The sequence below is a fragment of the Ooceraea biroi genome, chromosome 11, assembly GCF_003672135.1.
Source record: "Ooceraea biroi isolate clonal line C1 chromosome 11, Obir_v5.4, whole genome shotgun sequence".
Classification (NCBI taxonomy): Eukaryota; Metazoa; Arthropoda; class Insecta; order Hymenoptera; family Formicidae; genus Ooceraea; species Ooceraea biroi.
In genome coordinates, this window is record NC_039516.1 from 9,043,296 (window position 1) to 9,061,777 (window position 18,482).

The following is an 18,482-nucleotide window of genomic DNA, read 5'->3' on the forward strand; positions in this document are numbered from 1 at the left end:
CTGCATCACGCTGCTGCGTATGACTCGTTGCTAAAAATCGTCATCGGTAGCGACGGGTGTGCGTTTACGTGCAGTATGAATCATCGTGATTTAACTATCGATACCAGTCGCTCGTTCGTTCGCTCGCCTCGGCACTTACAGCGTGAAAGTAACGAAACAAGTTGTTCATACGTAAATTAATCGGTCGCTATCATTAGCGGCATTAGTCGTAATGCCCCCCCGCGTATGCACCTCGCGATATCATATAGAATTACCCGACGCGCGCGATTATTGCCGATGTTACCTACGCGAAACCGCGCGATCACTGTAATCTCGGGAAAATCTCCGTTCGCACTTCATTTCGGTGCGCGAACGATCGTAATCACGTTATAATGATTTATATACCGGATAGATCGATTTAACAACCGAGATAGCGATCACGGATAGAACTGGAAGGTCGCCCCCCATGGAGCGGGAAAAAATGCGAAACGATACCGATATAGATATTACTTTACGAGTAACCGATCATGATTACGGCAATTATAGCTAATAATTATATAAAATCACCGATTCTCAATGGGCGCGCTGCTCGCGTAGCGGCCGAGATCGCGATGGGGGCGCTAACGTAACGGCGAATCTCGATTCGATTCGATCTTGGTCGCTCCGGAGATCACGATTAGATCGTTGCGCGGATAAGATCTCGTGCGTTAAGACACGCGGGAAGAATGCGCCTTACCGTGCGGGACGAGTGAATTCTCCGCGCGCGTATCCGGCGCGCGATTCGTCGCCCGCTCGACGGAGAAACCGCGTGTTAAAGTGTGTTAAAGAGTGCTCTAGTGAACTTTTAGTCACGGCCACACCCAGCCTCCGTCCGAGGCAAGGCTGGACCTCTTACACACACCCACACCCCGGCCGCGTGTACTTTCGTCCAGGCGTATTCCATGTAACGGGTGTCCAGTGTAGACTAGGCGAAAGCGCGAGTTCCGTCCGCGCAAATCCGAAGCCAGTCTCTTAAATCTATCGCGAGCGCGGTATAAATATCGCAAGCGTTATCGGTACCCGCATTTTTCCCTCCGAGCTCCGTTCAGAACGCTTTGCATATCACAAATTGATGCATGCTCTCGAGCGTATTCTTGCTCCTGGCGTTCTCTTTCTCTCTCTCTCTCTTTTCTATATCCATCGCCGTCGCCTCGTGCTGCGTACGAGAAATACTTGGGCATTAGACAAGTCGAGTAGTAGTATCCAGGTGTGTAACACCGCTAGCCCGTGTGGCATTTAAATCGTTTTACAAAGTTGCTGCCGCCGCCGCCGCCGCCGCCGCCGCCGCTACGGCTGCCGCCCGCGTGCACGCACGCACGCACGCGCGTATGTACGTACATACGTATGTATGTCGCACACCGTATCCCCTCATGCGTGAATACACGCCGTCCAGCAGTACGAGACTCGCTTCCACGCTCGAGCGAGATCGCACATGGAAAAATCTACGAGCTCGATGCGACCACCGGTATACTCTTTTGTCCGCGTTTGCGCTTATCTTTCTCGCAGCGCTAAAACACACGTCGCGTCCGCATTTTGTCGGGAGAGTAAGCTTTATTCCCCCCCCCCTCACCTCTCGGCGAGAGCCGAAACGAGTCCGGCTTTGACTTGAGCGGAAATTACATCGGTTAGCCTTTATTTGTAGAGGTGAAATTAATTAAATTGAGAAAACCTTAAAGAAATCTAATTGCCAGGCACCCGGATATCGCGCAACGTACCTACATTTACTTTGCTTTAGCGGTAATTCTGAAAATTAACGATATCTTGCTGTGTCAGGGCAAGGCGATTTGTACGACGCCGGGATTCTTCCGGATTATTCGCGATAATTAATCCAAGCAGCTTTAATCCAACGCTGTCCGGCCTCGGCTGCGTCTTCGGCCGCGAGATAGCTGTCGCGGAGAACTTTATGGGTCGCGTGTGTGTACGTGCAGCGTACAGGATCGACGCGATTGTATGTTAATACAGCGTGGCGTGTGTCGTGCGCGTATGTGGGAAGATTGTGCAACTGTCCTGCGCTCGTACGTCAGACAATACGCGACACATTCGCACGTACGCTCGCGTAGGCTCGCGCGCGCACCAGCGGGACAGGATTGAATATCCTGTTCGGCTTATTAGGGCAAGGTGGCCAGCCTTGCTACTTTGATACCGGTATCAATGATAGCGTAATGCACCGGCCGCCGAGCCGGCGCGGGCGTTTTAATGCCGTAACGTTTCGAGCTAATGGCCAGCCACGCTACCGCGGACCAAGCTGTCGGAGGAGAGAAACGAAGGGAGAAAGAGACCTCGTGATTCGCGTTAATACGCGATTTATCACCCGGGTGTTGAATAAATTACGTCTACCATCGCAATGTGTGTGTACGGCTTTATTCTCGAGACAACGACGACGACGACGACAACGACGACAGCGTTTCGCGTAACGATCGCGCAGCGAGTATCGGACAGTACATGGGCTCGACGTTGTACCATGCTGGTCGTATTCGCGCACGTGAATTTCTCGCAAGAACTGTTTCTTCAGGATCGCGCTACCAGAACGAGAGAGACGTTCGACCGAGATACTCGATCTTGCGAGGAGCGAGTCCAGTGACGCGCGATTCCGCGGAACCGCATTCGCCACGCGCTCGATCGCACCGTGTCTACGTTAGCATAGATACGGGATTTAATTAGTCGATGAAACGCATGAACTGGGCGTTCATCTTCCACGATCTGTTCTTCCTTCCTCTCTTCCTCTCTACCGTCGCTCGATAACACTTCTCGATCATCTTCTTGCCGCGCTAACGGGGCGTGCGTGTCACGTAAGAAACGCGGGGCGACCCGAGCACCGGCTCTTGGGAGCCTTTCTAGTCTTCCTGTGTACCCCGCGCTGTGAGACTGTGGCATTATTATTTATTTATAGCGCCATTATGTTGTCTCCATTATATTGGCCGCGGTTCACGAGCGGATGGTAAATGCTGAGAACAGCGCTCGTTTCGTCCTCGCGCCGCTCCCTCCCGACGCCGATGTATCGCCTCAAGCTGCGAGTGCATAATTATCGAACGCGCTCACCATCAACAATGACGTTCATCGCGATCTACGTGCGCGCGCGCGATCGCGGGAGCGATCGATCACTGATGCTGGCTCCGGAGATCGATCAAAGATCGTCGGACATCCCGAAAGGTGATCTCCCGCCTAAGAATGTCGAGCTCGACGTCGTAGAAACGAGGTCGATCTCGCCTGGTTTCGGTATCGCTTCAAGAGCGAGATAAACGAAGGACGTGCTACGACACGAATCCGATCGGTCTCTTCGGACGCCCCTTTTTCGCGAGCGTGACATTTAGGAACGCCTTAATGATAGAAACAGTAAATGTGTCCCAGCGATGAAGTCCATGACTGTCGCTCGGAATAGCCGTCGCGCCTTCGTTCGCATTTATACGGTCGCAATAAATAACGTCGCGCGACCCGCGCCGGTTGCCGCAACAGTCCGCGCGGCTCCTCTCGTGCACCAAGATCGAACGCACGGTGACTCTCCCTCGCCTTTCTCGTTCTGTCTGTTTAGAATGTAGGCGCTATTTTAATAAGGAAATCTCAAGCGTCTCGGGAATATCAGGTGAAATGATTTGATAAAATCGCGATACAACTCCGTCGATGCTATCGAATTACTCCCATCAAATTTGAGGCAGTTTGAAATGCAGTAGATACGCGCAAACACATCGAATTGATTTGAAGGCGGGGAATTAAGGCAAGATCGCAATGACGCGTTTAATCATGACATTCGATTACCAAAGATCTCTATCTCTCCTTCTCTCTTCCGTTCCCGTTCTCGCTCTCTCGCTCTGGCCGAGCCGTTTATTCACTCGCGGCGACTAATCGCGGGGACGAGCCGCGTGCTCGCGCTCGCTCCGTTATCGCTGGAAATTGCCGCTACGCCTACGCCTCTCTCGCGTGTGCACGGCAGCAGCGCAATAAATAACGCTCGCGGCGGCCATTACTTGTCGCTCACCCTCCGCAGCCGCCCCGTTTTCGCGACCGAGGCCGAAGGGGTTCGCGAGAACCGTCGACCGCGACGCGCCTCGTTCGTGTTTTAACCCCGCTTCGTTCCCCAACGAAGATTAATTTCTCGCGGCGCGACGATAAGCAATGAAATTGTACGATTATATAAAACGCGACGCATCGTCTATTAATCATGAGCCGCAGAAATAATACGTTCCGAGAAGCACGCGTCGCAGCATCGTTATTTTGCGACAAAAAGATAAGAGGATAAGATCCAAATACCTAATAATAATGGCCGGACCTCTCTCGGGAACGCGTCATCCGGTTCTCGGTGAAATATAAAAGTATCGTGATTCACGTATACTTCGTCAATCGCCGATCCCGAGAGTGTGGCAGCTGGAGGCACGATCCTCGAGCCGAAACACCTATAAATCGCACGCGAGCACAGGGCTGCATTGTTGCGTACGTCGCGAGCGGTTTTACGGTTGACACGCATGATAAATTATCACCGATCCCGGTCATTGCATCCTTGGAATTTGTCGCACGAAACGCAGGAACGGATAAATAATTCATCGCTCGCGAACAGTCGAGAGATCGATGTCCGGCTCGACGTGCGCCATCTTGCCTCAGCTCCCTCGGATGTCGAAAATCGGCAGCTCGACGTTCCGATCCCCATCCTGCGAGCCTACGACGGTCTCGCTCGCGCAAAAATTTCCGAGATTCCGCAGAGTCGTCCGGGATAGACCGCCGCCTCCTTCTCCGTCCGCGCGCGTCGTTCGCAAGATGGGAAGCGACGCGAGCGTCGCGACGGCGCTCGCGCGGACGCCATGCGCCGTCGGACGAACGTTCGCATTGGCTGGCGACCGGCGTTTGCGCGCCACCACGTCCGTATTGACTTTACCGTCGCCTCGCCGTTCCCTTCCGCCCCCTCGCGCGAAAGCCGCAGACGTTCCGGCTACGCGTGCACGCGCGTGTACACGCGCGTGCGCTCACACACGCACGTATATGTGCGCGCACACAACACACATGGGACAAAGAGGCACGCGCGAACAAACATCGAGGAGAAAGAGAGACGAGGGAAGGGGCCAGAGGGAGACACAAAGAGAACAGTGGCTCGTCCGGGTAACGTACCGAACGAGAGAAGCATCCGGCGATCACGGGGGGTGGGTGAGCGCGGGAGGGTGGGTGACGGGCCGGCTACACGCGAGGCGAGTGTCTTACAATTGATTTTCACGCCACTTTGATTTATTCGAGCGCGCCACCGTCGCGCGTTTTTCGTGCCCGCGGGGCCAGCTCGGACTACGGAGCATCCTCCTTGGCGTGGGATGGTGTCTCGACCGAGAGAAGGAGAGTCGATCCTCCTCTCCGTCTCTCCTTCTTGCTCCTCCGCTTCCCGACTCGTGCTTCCTCCCCTATCCTCCCGCGGCCGAGGATTTATGGACCTCCAGGACGATTCTTTTAGAGATTGGCCCGCGCGACCCTCTTCCATCGGCGTTTCCCTCTCGATTTTCGGACGTGGCCGGTGACCAATCGTAAGCGAGATCGATACGTGACGGAACGTGAAGGCAGATAAGTGAGTGCGGATGTAATGAATTTTTGAAAGAATCGCACCATTACACACAGACGCGTATAGAGATGCTGTTTCGAGGTGTCCGAGGTGAGTTAAGATGCTGCCGTGACGGAGATGTTTAATCGCGAATTCTGCGGGATTAACTCGCAATCGCAATGCGAGCGCATTCAACGCTGCTTGCCATTGTCCGACACAATAGAGTTGAAGCTAGCATTCGCGTAGCTTTCAGGTTCACGATTTATGCGATAATTGTTAATCAATACTTTATATTCAAGTTAACGTTCAAGTTTAAGGTGAATATTTACTCAGTTATAATTCAGTAATTGGCACGTTCTTGTGCATTTTCGTTCGTCATTTCAGTCAACTAGATCAAATATACGTCTTGTCTGCAGCTATGCAATTTCAACTACCAACACGTTTCTTTCGTTTCATCCATTTTCATTTACCTCTCAGTTATGATCTCAGATTGCAGCCCCGCTACAGTTTCCGACAAATAAATCATCCCCATCCTCGCGTCGAGCCGCGCCACCATTCCCTAAATCACCGTCAAATCTCCCACCTAGTTCTTAGCGACTTGGTCTCTCTCTCTCTCCCGTTCGCTCGCGAGGGGTGGCATGAAGGGGAGAAATCCGTCTGAGCTGGAGCGTGCGCGAGGATGAAGGAAGGGTGGCGGCGGCCGCGCGGGGTTCCTACTACCCTCCTGCTGCAACGGGACACCAGCGGGATGGGATTGGTCCTTGATTGCTAGAGGGGTCGTTTCCCGGACTCGGGTGGGATACATCGAGATCGCGACCAATGATAGAGTGCGCAGCTGCCCCGGGGTACCGGCGAGGGTATCCTCGCCTGCCTCGACGAGAAGAGAGACCGGGAGAGATCCCCCCCTGACCGGAGGAAAGACGAGGGACGAACGATGCCTTAAACCGCCGTCGATATACGGGGCGTTCCGAGGGGTCGCATGGGAAAGGATTAGAAGCTCGAGCGCCCGGAGAAACAGGGAATGCTGCAGCGGAAAGAGCCAAGTCGACCACGGTTTCGATATTCGACTAGTCGATGCGGTTAATAAACCTATTCTTAATAAACCTATTCTTTGCAAAATGTCAAATTATGATAATTAATCGAGTCGGAGAAATGTTATAATCCGTAAATAATTAAAACAGACCCCCATTTACGCGAGTGTTTCGCGCCCCTAAATTCGCGCTTAGGAGACTGTCGGAAGTTTGCGTTTCCATTGTCTCATTTTCCCGTTTTCCTCGAGAAGTCTATTGTACTAAAATAAATGTTGGCAATAATTATTTTTCTTCTCGCTTTCGCGTTACAGCGCAATCTCCCAGCTTGGTTTCCACTTGCGCTGTAGGTTGACGGCCGGAACCTCCTCCGTGCTTTCGCCGGAAACTTCTTGTCTACGTCCATGCGGTGTTCTTTCCCCGTACTGATAAGCGTGTAACGCGATAGCGCGCACCTGCGCGTGCACGGCGCAACTGTGAATTTTTCCGCTCTCGCCTCGCCACCTTCACCGAGGCGACCGCTCGCCGACAGGTAGAATTGATTGGAGCTTCGTTAGTCGGGCGAGTTTGTAACAACGGCCGACCGACGCGATTTGAATAACGATTTGCATAGCTCGCGAATCGATACCCCGACGGACACCGCTTCGCACACGGCGCGATGCGATGCGGTTAATCGCGCGAACGCAAGCCACCCGCACGCGCGCGCGGAGCTATTTCACGCTCTTACGAGGAGGGAAAGCATCGATTCGCCAGCGACGAAACGTTTTCTCGACGCGGCGACGACGGGACGCGAGGAGCACGCGAGGAAAATAAATACGTGCACGCTTTCTCGACTCGGCCGGTGGATGATGATGATGATGATGAAACGCGCGTGGAAATGTCGCCTGCCCGATTTCTCAATTTGAACTCAATTTGCCACCTCGCATCTGTCGTCGTATACCTGTGAGAGTACGAATTTACGTCATCAAGCCAGGGTACAAATTACCGTGCATGATACCGATGAATATTCCCTCTACGCGGCAGCCCGTCCGCGTCGCTGCACTCGTGGACGAGCGAAACGAGCGCGGAGCCATAAATACCCACGTATGGGCGAGTGAGCGGTGGCGCTCTATCGACGGAACGATTGTTTCTTTGGGCCGGGGCGGATGATCGATCGGCTTGTCGGTCGGCCGTGGCCGGCCGTCCAATCGTGGCATACCGAATCTTAAGTAGCCGTGTACCGCGGGACGGAAAAAGGAGCGTTACACGCGCGGAGTAACGGTGCCGGGCAGCCGAGCTTAGCTTGAATTATCGCGTCAATAATGATCCAAGTGTGCGATCGCGTGTCTCGTCGAGCGGACGGACAGTCGAGCGGGACCGTCATACGCTTCGAGTCGCCGCTCATAAATCGACATCGATCTCGTCGAGGCGCTCCGACGCCCGACGAATAGTTTCACGCGGGACGCGCGTCGTCTCTCCATCGACTCGATCTACATCCATCCATCCATCTATCCATCCATCCGTCTAGCCGGCAAAGCCATGCAAACCACTCTTATCCGCTTTCTCCGCTCGAATCTCGGATTTTCCGGAATTTCAAGCGGAAATTCCGCGCGGTCCCACGCTAACGAGCGACGTCGGTCCGCCGGTGACGCCAAGTCGCGCACGAACGCGCGATATTTCACGAGGTATCGGTGCAGGATCTAATCGGGTCTTCGGTTACTGCTCTTCGGTTATGCTAACGGGATCCAATAACTTTGTCACGCGTCTCGTTTCGCCGAGGCGACAAGCCCCGGGGATTTATTTCGCGAATTTATGCGCGGAGCGCCGCGCGCCTCCTCTCCCGCGCCCACAACAGTCGGAAGCAATTTACAAGTTAATAGGTTACGACGATTCGTTACGCGCCCTTCTCTCGCACCTCGGCCCTCTGCCGCCCGCCCCTCGCCCCATCCCTGCTGAATTTATTTCGTTTGGTCCGCGTGCACGCCCATCTAATTGGCTCGTCTGTCTCTCGCCTCTTCGCTCTCGTACTCTATCGGGAACGCGTACATGAATTAAATCTTACCCGCCGGAAAGGATACTAAAACCGCTCGAAAACAAGACACGTGCTTCTCGATTCGCCGAACGGCTTCTGGAATATTCTATTCATACTTTTCATCAATTAGTGAATAAATGTAATATCGAGAGTGAAGAGGAAAGACTTTTCAACCATGTGATGTACGATATTAATCATGTACATGATTGACAGGAGTTTAAAATTCCTGTAAATTGAAACAGAATTTAGAAAATTCCAAATGACTGCTGATTCAACGCATCATCCATAAGTGGTCCCGTGAAACACATCAGTTATTGCGACGCAATCTTGTATTTCTGCAATACACATCATATTAAAACATGCGATAGGTGTATCCTTCAGTTTAGCGTGATATAATAAGAAATCGATCGATCGGCACGATCTCGCACGCCTTTTTCCGTGAAATCGCAGATTCACGTGAATCCCCGCAGTGATACGAAGAAGGTTCAACACAGCTGAGTTCGAGCTTCGATCGGCGATCGATTCTGGAAGCGTCTTAAGAGAGTATCGACACATCGATCGGTGTCCTCGCGCGGCGAGGGAAGGAAGGAAAGACAGAAAGGGCATGGAAACTGGATACGATCGAACGAGGGGAAGAGAGAACGCCCGGGAAAGGAGACGAGCGCCGATCTCGCTTGCGCGGACAGCGCGTCGTATTCAAAGTGTGAACGGATGCAAATCCCGTGTATCTCATGAGCGGAATTTTCAAGGAAGCTGGAAGATGGATGGAGCACGCCGGCGGCACCGGACAATACGGCGGTATTTGCATCTGGTACATAATTCAGTCGCCGTTGCTGCCCCCGACGCGCCACGCAGCGAATACGCCGCTCATAGACCACCATGTGTAAGACGCATTCTCTCTGAAACTCCTGTCCTCGACAAAAAACGTCATCCATCGAGGATATTTTACCGGCATTGCGATCATCTACCTGCTCTCTCGTACCACTTTGCCGGATTTCTGCCAGTTTTTCTTAAAGACGGATCGTCCCTCGGCGCTAAATTCGACGAATAAAAAGAACGTTGACGGAATGTATAATGGCTCCTTACCTCGGCATACCGAAAGGGTTTCGAATTATTTGAAATTAATGGCAGGCCTTTTCAACGATCCCGGATTGATATTTCAGCCGAGGTGAGATCTACGATCTCGGAACAGGTTCGAGAGCAAACGGGGGAGAGAATTGCCGCACGCACGGGCCGAAAAGGAAAAAATGTAAAAGTTATTTAAAGCGCGACTGTGTCGGGATATATAGCGCATGAATTAAACCGTAACGTTGACGAGTCATGAGGGCAATTACCGCGGGCCCGCGCGGTGCATTATGTGGAAATTTTCATCGCTCCGCGGCGCGGCGTGTGTCTGTCTGCGTAAAAAGCGAACGCGAAGGGAAATTTTCACGGCGCGCGCATGCGAAAAACACGAAGCTGGTCGCCGCGCCGCGAATTATACTTTCACGCGGCGGAATAATCGAGTTCGCGCACCGTACAAGACGTATTTCAAGTCATTGCCCGGATTACTCTGCGCCTTTTGCGAGATCGTGAGCACATGAGCGGGAGATTACCGATCCTTTCTAGTTTTTGTCCGATTACCGCGCGTAAATGACCCGCCGCGGCGGGCGTCTAAAAGTACGCGAGTCTTAAAAGTTCTCCGCCGATTGCCCGTAATGCCTGTAACGACGCTATTATACCATAAAGACCGTAATGAGTCTTCATTAACACGAGCGATAACGTTTCTTCAACAGAACACATAATAGATTTTCCACGGGGATTTCATAATGAACGCACTACGCTCGATTGTAATTGGACGCGTTTACCTCACTTATTTTTTCTCAACAAATTCTACGTTTATTTATTAAGTTCGCGGTATTCACACGTGGAGTGTGAGTGAAACGGAGGAAGGAACGATTCCGCGTTTAACGCGACGGCAGCCTAGCCTCAGAAAAATATCGCATTTAATGCAGAACGCTATTGTTATACCTTGAACCGACACCTCGGCACGGAAGAATAGGTTCTGCATGTCGAGTCATAACGAATGCGCAGTCGCTGGCCGAACGGAGCATCGGACAATATTTCGACTCGCACTATTCATTTTCCACGTGGAGATCAATGGGGATAACCCCTTTGCACCCGAGAGCAATCCTTGCTCTCCTCGCCCTCTTGGTCGCGCGCCATCTTGGCTACCTGAAGAGATAAAATCGTGCCACGAAGTTCGAGGTCGCCTCGCCGCTCCTCGGCCTTCGGCAGAATGATTTCTCGCGATTCTTTCAGCGTCTCTCTGTCTCTTTCCCTCTCTCTCTCTTGCCATTTATCTTCGCCGTTCGAGTGAAATATTTAGTATCATTCTTCGAACCGCTCGCAAGAAGCTTCGCAACGCCAACTAAAAAGATCATTCAAATTCAGCGGAAGGACAAAGTGTCACCAACAATCTTAACTTGTTTGTAAAGATGTATGTATTGTGTTGCAAAGATGTAAAGATATGCTTCAACTAAATCTCGAGACGTTTATTAGGATTAGGTTTCAGCTATTTATGAAAACGACGCGTTGTTACAATCTTGATCGAGCATTTCTGAGAGCTTCTCTCATCGCCAAGTTCTCAATCCTACGCAAACACATTGTGCGTCTTTAGCAGCCGGGGGGTTAACGGGTTTCGCCGAGCTTGCTGTTTCTGCTGCAGTGGCAGCGCAGCTTCTACTGGAATGTCCAGGAACGCCTGGAGGATCGTAAGTCGACGAGCGTTGCGCGGCATAGGCCGGCATGGGCGCAGATAAGCATCGCCAGGACGAGAGAGAAGAAAAGGGAGGCAGGAGAGCGTGTAGGACAGTCGTTAACGAGCAGCTCTGCGCGCGGAGGGTTACTCTTTCTCTCTCTCTTTCTTCTTCCTTCGCCGCGCTACGTCTTCTCTCCTTCGACTGTGAGAGCTCGCAACTCGCGGCTTCAGCTAAAAGATTATCTCTCTCGCGCAAAGTCGTCGAGAAACGATTCCGGTAGCAATCTCGAGATCACTTTCTCACGTGAAGGACATGATTATCGGAATTACGAAGACACGAAAACGATGACGTAAATTAAGGAAGTATTCACATTTCGAGGACGAACGAGTTGCTCTGTTCTTACTTGTTTCTTATTTGTTTGTCGTTGAATTTACAATTTCTCTGATGTTTGAAACTAGTTTTTATTATTCATCCTGTTGATATATTTAATTATATGACAAGCGATTTAATGGATAATCTACCGCGAAGAATTAAAGTGAAACTGGTGCATGCCCTGTCGTATTCCGTGCGTTCTCTCACGGAAAGCAGCACGGCGCCATGTCGTCGACGGGGTGTTCCACCCCGCGTGGCAGTCGCGCATGTTGCGACGGTAGGTAGGTAGGTAGGTAGGTAGATAGGTAGGAGGTAGCCACCCCTGGTGCGAACAGAAAGCAGCAGCGAGGAAGAACGGGTTGGCAGAAAGAGAGAAGGACCAGAGGGAAGAAGGAGGGAGGATGGTAGAAAAAAAGAAAAAAAAAACGAAAATTTCCCAGCTGTTCGAGTTTGGCCTATCTTCCTGAAGGATCAAGCATGGCGGGCGTCGCTCGCCCCGGCAGGGGCGACAGGGAGGGAGGGGTTTCAACCCTTGCTATCTCTGCCTGATCGAAACTCGCCGTCGCAGAAGTTCACGGCGCAAGCCGTGTGTGTGCGTGCGTGCGTGCATGAGTGCGGGGTTGCGTGCGTGCGTATGTGTGGAATTTCCGTGTGGCTCGACACACGCGCAGAGCGGAGGAAGAGGACACGACGAGCGGCGGGCAATATGCGCCACGACTTTATTATATACGGGGGGTGGTGTGCCGTGCGCGGCCGCGTGTGCGTTATACCTGGTGGCCGCCTTTTGTCTCCCAGATCGTATCTACCGCTCCGCTTTTCGGCGACGCATCTGTGACCGGATTTCAGGCGATTTGAGCCGACGCGCGCTAAAAACCCGACATATTGCGAGTGCGATACGTGCCTTTAGCGCGCATCCCCTTTTCTAATCTCGACATTTCGGACGATACCATCGGATTAATCGTGTTCATCGCGCGATATTTTGCACTTGGTGCATAAAAGTAAGAATTCGTTGGCGCTCGGTGAGAAAACTCCTCTTCTGTTCCATGACAATTACACGCTACGCGCGCGACAGTTTGGTTCTGTCAGTTTTTCGTACGCGATAAATGATCGCGCTCTGCCTCGCTACTAATTCTCGTAGCCAGATACCAATCGTCGAGAATAATAAATGAGCCATTTCCATTTTCATAACGCTTCCCCGCGCCGAGTGTCCCCCGTTATTGTTACACGCGGCGTCGTTTACCGAACGGGGTCGATCGATCGCGGACGATCGGTCGTCATTTTCCCGGGGGCGCTACCAACAATCGAGGGATGAGTTGCGGCCGAGCAGCCGCATGAATTTTTAATCCGGAAGTAAGCGGGGACAAGTAAGCGACGCGCGGTGAATAGCGTCCGGCAGAGAGTGTTGTCCGAAAGAGCGTCGCATGCACACGTGCGTACGCCCACCGCTTTAAATCGATACATATTTTATCGACCGGCCGGAGCGGCCCCGTACTCTTTTACGTGCTCGCCGGCCACGCACGCACACCACCGGTGGTGCTCTGCGCAATGGTACACGCAAATGAATGATGGGTGGGCGTGTCGGTTCATCATCACGTCACAATATTTGTACTCGCGGGCAGACATGGCGAACGCGCGGGACAATCGTCTTTGTTTAATCGGTGACAGAGAGTAAATTATGTAGAGCGGCAAAGGGACGAAAGGAAAGAGGGAGGGCGTTTCAGAGACGTACGTAAGATGTCTCAACATTACCCTCCGACACTGTAATGAGCGTCTTTTTGACAAATTTCACATTTATCTGTGTCATTATAAGAGTATCCTGATTGATTCTGATAAGCAACATCTCAAGTAAAATTTGGTTGAGGACAATTGAGGAGAATTATACTAGAGTATCTCAAATATTTTATGTTGTAATTCTCCGCTAGGACTTTTCCCACACATTAATGGTTTTCTCTTCAAACAGAATTATCTTGTCCAGCTTCGGCTGCCAAGAATTCTTAATCTATTTTTCAGGCAGTTTACTGTCACTGTATTGATGTTGCAAGTGCGAATGTGTGCTCACCTCCTCCAAGATATATCTCTATTTCTATTATATTCTATTATATTCTATTATAAAAAATCCAGAAAAGCATGAAACTTCGATAATCGAAATTGGGAGTCGAATCTGAGTCTTTCGCATGTCGGACGACTGTTTTTAGCTACCTCTGAGCTATTTGGACCACTTACACCTGCGAAATATTTTCACTCTTCATTAGGCTAAACCTAGCAACTGCCTCACAATATCGAATTTCAGCAAAAAATTTTCGTACGATCTCACATTATGGACATTCGATTACCAATCTTCACAAGTCATTATTGAGTCACAAAGTACTCCAAACGATTTCCGATCTTCAGAGAAGATGGGAATTCTTCTCTGAAAAGTGCACAAAATCTCGTGTGAAATTGTAGCTGCCTGGCATACGCGTTTCACATAGGAGAGCGCAATTGTTTGTTAAAACTTCGTCAATTAGCGGACGCATGGCGTGCGGCCGGCATATAATTACCGGCGAGACGCCGGCCGGTGAAAAAACTTTTGAATCCATCAGCCTTGCTCTATCGCGCACCGAGGAGAAAGTGCAACAACGAGAGGGATAGTGAAACGTCAATGTAACTGCGCGCGCGCATGCTTTTGAGGTATGCGCTGGTTAGTTCGTTGAATCTGTGTGCGCTCTCCATGGGATGCATCTGAAGCCTCGTCTAGTAGCTCCGTTCTCCAACATCCGAGGAGCGAGCTCACCAGCGATGACGACCGTGAAAGTGCATCGAGCGCACTCACGCTGGTGGACATCTAATCGCTCTAACGATCTTGCATTTTTCTCTTCAAAAACATTTCTTCACGCACGCTCAACCGCTGTGTTACACACACACATACACGCACGATGCCATTCTAATTTGCGAAATAATTGTATCATTATTAATTGTTGCTTGTGCTCATCGTGCGTTAAAGTTATCTTTCAATGAAATTTTTGTAACGGATCTATGCTACACCTTGAAGAACATTGCTTTCAAGAGCAATACAGACGCCATAAATTATTTAATTAAATAGAAAAGATTGATTCCAACATAATATGCACGACTGGAATAACGGGAAGTGCAAACCATAAAGTAAAAGTTTTCGGTGGCTTTCGTGATCGATTCCGCGAATTCTCGTGAATGTTTAGCCAGATCGAATCACAGTTAGGAGGAGAGTCCGAGCGATAGAGGAGGAAACAGGGCCGGTGGTATCGAGTTTCCGCATCGGTACTTCGGACGAGGCTGCTCCATCTACATCTAGGTGCCAGCCGAGTCGCCAAAAATAGATCGAGTTCACACGAATTCTACGAGCCGATCGCACGAAACCTCCGGCTACCGTTCGTGATATCGATCGAGCGACGGCGTCTCGATGTGCACAGAATTCGCCAGTGCCTACAACGCGCTACGGCAGAAAATATGCCCACAAAAGCAATTCAAGATTCATTTTCTAATGCACGCAAAAAGATTGAATTTACAATTAATACGTATTAATTAAAATAGTGACTTTAATCAATTAATAGACGCTTTGTAATTTCTCTGTCAAGTTTTGTACTATTTTTTATTTACAAAAGTGTCTCCAATTCTGTCGAGAGTCTCGCTCTCGATTACAGCGTTCTGATGCGGTCCTTTCCTACGGAATCTTTATTTTCAGAGATTGGCCTCCGGGCTTCCTCATCGCGCACAAAAATTGCATGTGTCACGGAGAACATCACGCGCGCGCAAGGGAATTTAATCGAGCTTCGCATCGCCGTCGTTCGAAACATTCAATTTGAATTGATTAGATCGCGAGATCTCTTCGCCTTCGACGTGACTCAGGTGTTTCTGGATGTTCTCGTTAACGGGGGAATATTACGAAGTGCGTTCTCCGACACACGCAGTAGCAAAGATCCTATACACGAAAATCATTCGACCCGCCATCATCGGGCGCATTGCGATATACCGCGAGTTGCTAATCACAGTGGAGAGGAGCGGAGCGTGTATTAATCAGCGGGTACAGGAAATTAACTTGGCCTTGTTTTATCTTGCATTCTGATTACTACGTCTCTCCACACGCCGCGAGAAACGCATAACTTCGTTCTCTCCGCTAACGTACGTGCTAATTAAGTATGTGTGCCTCGCTTGCACGAAGGAAGCGATCAAGGACGCACTTTTACGAATACGGTGGACTGTAAGACAGACGTGGAATTTTTTTCGAGATCGAGATATCTACGTTTCCTGACGTCGTCAATATGCAAAGTTCACTCGACAAGCGTATCGCAAGTTCGTCATGCGAAACGCCAGCTGTGCATTTCCTCGCCATTTTTCAGCATTATGTATTTCCGTCCGATCCAGTCTTAATAAGCCGTAAATTAACATACGAGCAAAGTATAAACAACCACTGTCATAAAAAGTATTTAAATGTGTGTGAAGAATTATTTTTATTATTCGTGTCGCTCTTTTTTGCTGCTTATACTATAATCTCCAATCATTAACTGTGGGAGCGATTCAGTTCCGCGATAAGTTTATTCATACTTGGACTCGTCATCGTAGTAACTTTAATGTAGCTTAGATACTTACCAGGCGTCGTTTCGGCTTGATGAGAGGTCGGTTCTGACCGTTCATCTTGTAATAAAGCCCGCAGGCGTTGCAGAGGTAGTGACCGGTGCCATCTCGTCTCCAGAGAGGTGTCGATGTGGCGCCGCAATTTACGCACTCGCGACCCTCTACCGGGATTCCCATCCCGACGGAACAAAAGTCATATTAATTCGAGGCAAACGTCATTCAGACGGCATCAAATCGTGTTTGCGCGCAAAACGCGAGATTGAATTGTCCAGTGTATACATATGTTAAACTCCTATGAGGAGCATAGAGTCTCATTGTCCAGACGTAACGTAAAGAAAATAATATTTCTCGGCGTTTCTCGCGCGAACTCGAAAGCACGTTGATCGTCCGAAGAAAACACCTGTCATTCACTCTTAAACAATCTATCAGAATTATTTTTTATAATTTCTGTTTCAATGAAAATCTATTTCTTCAACTTAATAAAAACATTTTTAAAGATCTTGGTAATTTTGCAAATTTTGCAAAATGATTTTTTCACAACTATAGACAGCAGATTTGTAGTGCTCATGTCTTCTCTACTTTAATTGTTACTATTGTTCAAGATTGTGTATGACTCTTCATCGGTCTCTATCTTCTGTAGGAGACTAGAATACAAGAAATTAAATCTGCCGTTTTGTTACATGATCGTCATTGTGTGATGACAATCATGTAACATATAGCAAATATAATTTAATGTAATCTACATTCGGCTTCGATAGATCAACGTGCGTGTCTACAGAGAAATTTGCAAACAGTCAGGTGACTCGTGAGAAAAAACTCGCATGCAATTGCAGACATACCATACCAAGCGATTACCAGAGCAAAAGCAGAGTCTCTTTAAGACCGTGGACGTTTGTAGGATTCACGGATCGAACTTACGTTAGTGCGCTTGGTTAGTCCCGAGGACACTGCGAGAGAAAGAAGCGAGTATAGAAGTAAGGGAGAACGGGATCGCAATATCATGTGACACGAGGAAGAAGACCCGTATTGCTCCAAGCATCCAAATTTATCTCCACTCCTCCGAGTATCGATGCGACGTGATCCACGATAATCGTTCAATTCTCGTGAGATTAGCGGTGGAAAATAAATTTGCATGTTCGCAACACTCGCGGGTTGGAAGCAGGAAGGGGAAGGGATCGAGAATCACATCTCTCCCGAAATCCGCGTCTCTCGAATCGTCCTCCGAGCTGCGTCCTCAGCGGCGGTACGGCCGAGTTTACACAGCCGCTACTGAAAAGGATTACTGTTAAGCTGCGTCGTCGGATCGCTCGTTGGCACACGAGGGATCGTGTCGTCGATAGCCCGCGTTCTTGCTGCACGATTGTACGATCAGGCGCGACTCGACGTAAAAGTTGATCGTTTCGTTCAACGCGACCGTTCGACGATCTTAACGACGCTCGTAAAAGCCGCCCTCTGACTGCTCGCGATTAGCCTCCCTGATTGATCAATCCTGTCGTCCGCAGCTCGCAATAAAGATCGGCAACGTAATTTATCGCACGAAATATAATACCGTTGTATGCATAAATTACGTGTCGTTTTATGCAGCTTTATGCAGTCGGGTATTCGTGTGAAATAACAATAATCCGAGAAGTATGGCAGATATGGTCGTTCGACGATATCGAGTAAATCCGTCGAATACGCTGATTGATGACTCGACCTCGATTCAACCTAAAATTCGACGGCGGCGGAACAATCCCGGCAAAAGCACGTAACGCACGTAGGTCGCGCGTAATTGTCGACACGCGAGCAGCTCGTTTGCGAGTCCACCGTGCGGATGAATTCACGACGGGGCGATCGAGAACATTGCGGCTTTTCCTTCGTGATTTTTCATACACACGTGACGCGAAGGGCACGAGGGCATCCCTTGCGAGCGGGATGCAGTCGATCGTGGGAGACGCTAACCGGATTCCGAACAGCCGGGTTTAACGCTCGGTTAATTGCCGTCTCGTTGCCCGGATCAATCCCGGAACTAATTGGAAGGACCCACCCGAATCGCCGTTCCTGCGCGGTGCTTTAATTCGATTTGGGTCTTACCGTCCGGCAGATTCGAGGGTGATAACGGGAACTCGCGATTACCGGTCGGTCGCCGATTGCCACGCCGCGAATCTCGATCCCTCTCGCCGACAATAACGGACAATAACGAAGCGTTCGTAAACACGAACGATCCCTGCCCT

At 50.2% G+C, this 18,482-nt stretch overlaps 1 protein-coding gene across 3 annotated transcripts in view; it reads right to left on the reverse strand.

Annotated features, from left to right (window-relative positions):
• LOC105280593 (GATA-binding factor C) overlaps nucleotides 1–18,482 on the reverse strand; it is a 78,958-nt gene that overhangs the window by 35,088 nt on the left and 25,388 nt on the right. For all 3 annotated transcript variants that reach the window (XM_026973551.1, XM_011341244.3, XM_011341243.3), the window contains exon 4: nucleotides 16,285–16,430. In XM_026973551.1, the coding sequence (XP_026829352.1) occupies nucleotides 16,285–16,430 (146 nt within the window). The remainder of the gene's footprint in view (nucleotides 1–16,284; nucleotides 16,431–18,482) is intronic.